We start from the raw sequence: 5368 nt of genomic DNA, 5'->3' as shown, positions 1-5368 counted from the left end.
TATATTGGATTGGTTATATGCTGATTTTATCCGTAACAGTCCGATTAGCCCAACCAAAACCTTAATCACTAGGGAGCATTGAATAACTATAACCTGATAAAAATCAAAACCTGATTAGTCCGTACACAATTGATCTACAAATGGAGTAAGGTTGGCCTAACCGATATTTTCTCTCTTAAATTAAACATATTAACCAACAACTCGTAAAATTTGACATGGACTACGAAATAATGTCATTTTAATAGGGACAAGAAGGAAAATAGTAGTAATTCATTTAGAAGTTCAGTTAAGTTGGGGCCCAAGATCTTATTTTAATTTGGCAAAACTTTGTTGACTTGAGAGAGAATATTTTTTGGAAATGGAAGGTGCAGCTGCGGGTTTGCTATTCGATACACTAAAATCCGTGGTGCAGTCGTATATTCAGCAGCAGCAGGAGCAATCGCGGGTGATCAGCGACGCTCGTGATCACGTGGAGCAGCTGGAGAATGATATCAGGTTTTTGAAAGAATTTGTAGAAGAGTCCATCAAGAGATTCGAGACGAAGGAGAATTTAATCACGAGAGACCTTCTAAGGAAAGTGCGTAGCTGTATTTACGACGCAGAGGACGCCATCGACTCCTTCCTGGTCGATGGCTTCGGGAAGCCGAAAGCCAAGCTCGCCGAAATCGCCAAGCTTGTGGAGTCCATCAGAAACAAGGTCACGCCTCTCCGCGACAGCTAGCGTTGAAGAGCAAATTAAAAGCCGCACCCATCCTGAATCTGCTGAATACAAGGTCAAATTTGTTTTATTCTTCCTTCCTTCTTCAGTTGTTGGACTGGGAGATTTTGACGATGGTCATCGAATTCACACTAGTTTTTTACCAATTATTTTAACCCTAACTTTTTGCACTTAATATTATTTTTATTTTTTTTAAAATTAACTTCATATATTTATATCATATATATGAAGGAGGAAATTACAAATCAACTCCTATAACAAGGAGGAAAGACAAATTACGCCACCTAGGGTTCGAACTCGAGACCTCCGACAAATTACGCCACCTAGGGTTCGAACTCGAGACCTCCAGGATGGACGCGGTATCCAGCACCCTTTACCGCTAGGCCAAGGGGCTTGGATACTTTTTGCACTTAATATTGTTATGGAGGATATTTTTGGAAATTTTATTCAAATATTACCAAATATGTGATTTCTTTTTCTTCCTTTCTTCTTTCTATTTTTCTTCATTTTCTTCTTTCTTTTTAGCATTTTTATCTTCCTTTCTTCTTTCTTTTTTTCCTTAGTTTTATATTTTTCTGTTTTTTCTTTTCTCTTCTTGTTCTTCTTTTTTTTAGCGTTTTATACATACATCTAATTGTATTAATAATATAAATCAAGAACAAAACACCTAATTAAATTAATTACTTAAACTAATTAAATTATTTGAACTTTTAATTAAATTACTTTATACTCTTTAGGGTTGAAACACCTAACTAAAAATATTTAATTGTCATTACGAATACAATTCACAATTTTAAATTTTTATTAAGAGTATATTTATTAGTTATTAATTTAATATAAAATAATAATAATAATAATAATAATAATAATAATAATAATAATAATAATAATAATAATAATAATAATAATAATAGTTACTATTATGTACTCCCTCCGTCCCACAAAGATTGTCCCATTTTTCCATTTCCGTCGGTCCCATAAATTCTGTCTCATTTCATTTTTATCATTTTTTGTAGTGGACCTCATATTCCACTAACTCATTCCTACTAACATTTTATTATAAAACTAATATATAAAAGTAAGACCCACATTCCACTAACTTTTTCAACTCACTTTTCATTAAATTTCTTAAAACCCGTGACCGGTCAAAGTGAGACAATCTTTGTGGGACAGAAGGAGTAATATTTTATAATTCATAATTTAAATAATTATACTAAAATTAATACTAGTTTTTAGTATTATAACAATAATAATATTATAATAAGAATTAAATATAATTATAACTATAATTTTAGTTATGTATATTTGAATGATATTAAAATATAAATTAATTATTAATTTATAACATCAAAATAATAACATTATAAAGAGTGAGGAGAATGAGAGAAGATATTATAATAATATCACTTTTGGTACTAGTTTTGTGTATGCCTAAAATATTCTCTATAACACAAATGAGAAAATGTATTTGTTTGGAGGGTATTTTGGGATGAAAATTGCATTCGGTACCAAAAATGTGATTTATAGGTACCAAAAACGATATAAAATAAAGATCAGGTACCATTTTTGTGCGAAAGTGAAAGATCAAGTACCATTTATGTAGTTCACTCTTTTTTTAAAACCTTCACCGAGCAAATATGGGACATTTAATGGGGACGGGAGGAAGTACTGTATTTCAATTACCATTGAAATCATACTTAAATTAAATAACATAATTTATACTTCATCTTGTCACATGCTTTTTCAAGGTATTTTCTATTAATTTTCTTAAAACTTGTGTTAGATGAAAATGGGACAAACTTTGTGCAAGAAATACAAATTAATGTTGTTCTACTCATGCTTTTGGTAAATTTCCTGTTTGTTTTTGACAGAGTCCCCCAGGAAAACCGAAGTATGTGGTGGGTTTTGTGGATAAAGAAAAAGAAATAAAGGATGGTCTCACCAAATGTACCCAACATCTTGATGCCATCTTCGTTACTGGAATGCATGGCGTAGGTAAGACGACACTTGTGGCTAAGGTCTTCCATGATCCAGATATTCGAAAGAATTTCACCATAGCACCTATATGGGTTCATGCTTCAAATTCTACAACGAAGCATATTTTGGTTGACATTCTGAGGCAACTTGATGAACTCCCTCAAGATGCATCTCAGAGATGTGCTGAAGATCTATCCATACTGGTGGCTTCCTGCTTGGAGGGAAGGAAATTCTTGATAGTCATGGATGATGTGCATGAACACCCTCATGACCGCCTTTGAACGGAGCGATGGAAATAGTAAAGTCTTGATCACCAGCAATAACAACGAAACGGCAAGATCAATGGGTCGAGATAATCCATCTGTTGAGTTGGAACCACTGAAGTTTGAAGAAAGCTGGGATCTCTTTCAATATCAGGTATTTGGCAACGTCGGATGCCCTCCTGAGTTGGAAATAAATGGGAGGCTGATCGCAGAGCAGTGCGATGGCCTGCCAAAGACAATAGAGATCGTGGCGGGTATTCTTGGCAAGAAGGATTCAAGGAAATATGAAATGAATGAAAGGTTAAGAATTTGGAAAAATGTATGCGGAAGCATGACAACTTATTTCAACGACCAAGGAGGTCAAATATATTGGCAAGTTACAATAATTTGGACTCTCACTTGAGACCTTGCTTTCTGTACATGGGAATATTCCCTGAGCGGTCAAAGTTTTCGGTCTCAAAATTGATTCGGATGTGGATTGCAGAAGGATTTATTGTAGGGGGAAATGTAAGTTTGAGCTTGGAGGAGACTGCACATGACTATTTGAAATCTCTTATCGACAGAAATTTGGTTATAGTCGATGACCGAAAACCAGACGGTTCAGCTAAAACATGCAGCATGAATTATCTCATGTACGAATTTTGCAAAACTGAAGCTGGAAATGAGAGAGAGAACTTTCTTGAAGAAGTGAAGAAATCCACAACAGATGGAGTTTTTCATCCTTCTGTTGACCAAGTAGAGAAATATCGTCGCGTTTGTATCCACGATGATTTCTCTAGATTCATCTCTAAATTTGTCTCCTTAAGAGGTCACAGAAGCCTCCATGTCCGCCTCCGGTCGTTAATTTCCCACTCAGAAGAAACGTGCCCCCTAAAGAAGAAGGACGTTTCAGTCATCGGTGCAGCTTTCAAACTTCTTAGGGTGTTGGATGCCAAGCCAATGGGATTCACCAAATTTCCCGGCGACTTGTACCGGCTGGTTCTTTTGCGGTACGTCACCCTCTCCCTCAAAGCACCTGTTCTTACTAAAGATGTCTCCAAACTTCGGAGCATACAAACTCTTGTGGTCCATACAACATCTCCTTCCCTCAAAATCGAAGCTGATATCTTGAAGATGACTGAGCTAAGACATCTTAAGACAAACGTGTCCGCGACTTTGCCCAAGACGGATAAGAAGTGCAACGATGGTGAACAGCTTCAGACACTGTGTTATGGATTCGCTTCCTCAACGTCGAATTCCAAGCGAAATCAAGAAACGGGATGACGTCTAATGTCGAGCGCCCAACGCGGGTCGTGACTTGGACGTCAAAAAGGTTGCAGCTGATCGCGGGAGATTCCGTCGACAGCTTGGGAGTTGTTTCTTGAGGCAAAAGCAATTGAGCCAAGTATTGATAATTTTATTCATCATTCGTGTGATAATACATTGGCTCTATTTATAACTAAACCCTAGGGTTGGTTCGACCTATCCTAATACGTTCGGGAAAGAACCAACTAAGAAAACCCAAACGGGGCCCGTTAAAAAGGCCCGACTCAATTGTAAACCAAAAATAATAATATTCTAAAATAAACCAAAAAGGAAAAGGGACGTAAAAAACAAGAATGCTGCTATTCTACTCCCGTAGCCGCTGAGGCTGCTTGATTCGGTTCCGTGGCCTCAAAGTCCTTGTCGTCGCTGGTGCGCTCTGTTTCTCGGCCACAGCCGCTGGTGCGCTCTGCTTCTCGGGCGCAGCCACCCGTTCCACCTCCTCGGCGAGCTCCGTCTCGCTGCTGCTAGGGATACTCGTATCAACTCCCCCTCCCTTAACAACATCCTTGGCCTGAAGGTGGAGGTTTGGAAATTTCTCGCGAACTATGTCCAACGGTTCCCACGACGGGGAGTCCGTGCCATCCGACCAACGCACCAAGACATGTTCCCGTGCCTTGCCATCATGCCACATAATCTGGCTATCGATAAAAGCCACCGGATACACCACCGGCCGACCCTCCACGAAGTCCGTCGGTAGAGGGACGTGCGTCACTGACTCCTCCCCTGCCACAAACTCGCGCAGGAGGCTGACATGGAAGACATCGTGGTTCCGGCTTCCCTCCGGCAGCCGCAACCGGTAAGCTACCGGCCCTACCCGTTGCACCACTTCAAACGGCCCATAATAGCGCCTTGCGAGCTTGGCCGAAAGCGGTTTGGCCACTGAATATTGTCGATAAGGCTGAAGTTTTAGCCACACCATATCTCCCTCCTCAAACTCCACATGACGTCTGTGTTTGTTGGCAGAGTCTCGCATCCTCTGCTGCGCCGTTCGAGATTATTGCGCAATTCGCGAAGTAGCTCCCCTCGCTGACGGATCAACTCTGCAACCTTAGGCGGCGTGGCCGCCGACGGTGGTGCTGCGACCAAAAGCGGAGGGTCGCGGCCA

At 39.5% G+C, this 5368-nt stretch overlaps 1 protein-coding gene across 2 annotated transcripts; it reads left to right on the top strand.

Moving 5' to 3' along the window:
- Positions 1-286: 286 nt before the first annotated feature.
- LOC121752209 (late blight resistance protein R1-A-like) lies at positions 287-4750 on the top strand. 2 transcript variants are annotated; one of them, XM_042147153.1, is made up of 2 exons: positions 287-773; positions 2590-4750. In XM_042147153.1, the coding sequence occupies exons 1-2, from the start codon at positions 630-632 to the stop codon at positions 2974-2976; spliced, it is 531 nt and encodes a 176-aa protein (XP_042003087.1). In that variant the 5' UTR covers positions 287-629; the 3' UTR covers positions 2977-4750. The 2 variants fall into 2 exon arrangements, with proteins under 2 accessions (XP_042003087.1, XP_042003086.1); XM_042147152.1 differs by having other exon boundaries at positions 2590-4735.
- Positions 4751-5368: the final 618 nt, after the last annotated feature.

The sequence above is a fragment of the Salvia splendens genome, chromosome 10, assembly GCF_004379255.2.
Source record: "Salvia splendens isolate huo1 chromosome 10, SspV2, whole genome shotgun sequence".
Classification (NCBI taxonomy): Eukaryota; Viridiplantae; Streptophyta; class Magnoliopsida; order Lamiales; family Lamiaceae; genus Salvia; species Salvia splendens.
The sequence above is the reverse complement of the archived record's forward strand: the minus strand, read 5'-3'. Positions and strand labels throughout refer to the sequence as shown.

Coding starts and splice junctions, on each gene's coding strand:
- LOC121752209 (XM_042147152.1), top strand. CDS start 3,280: ATGCGGAAGCATGACAACTTATTTCAACGACCAAGGAGGTCAAATATA.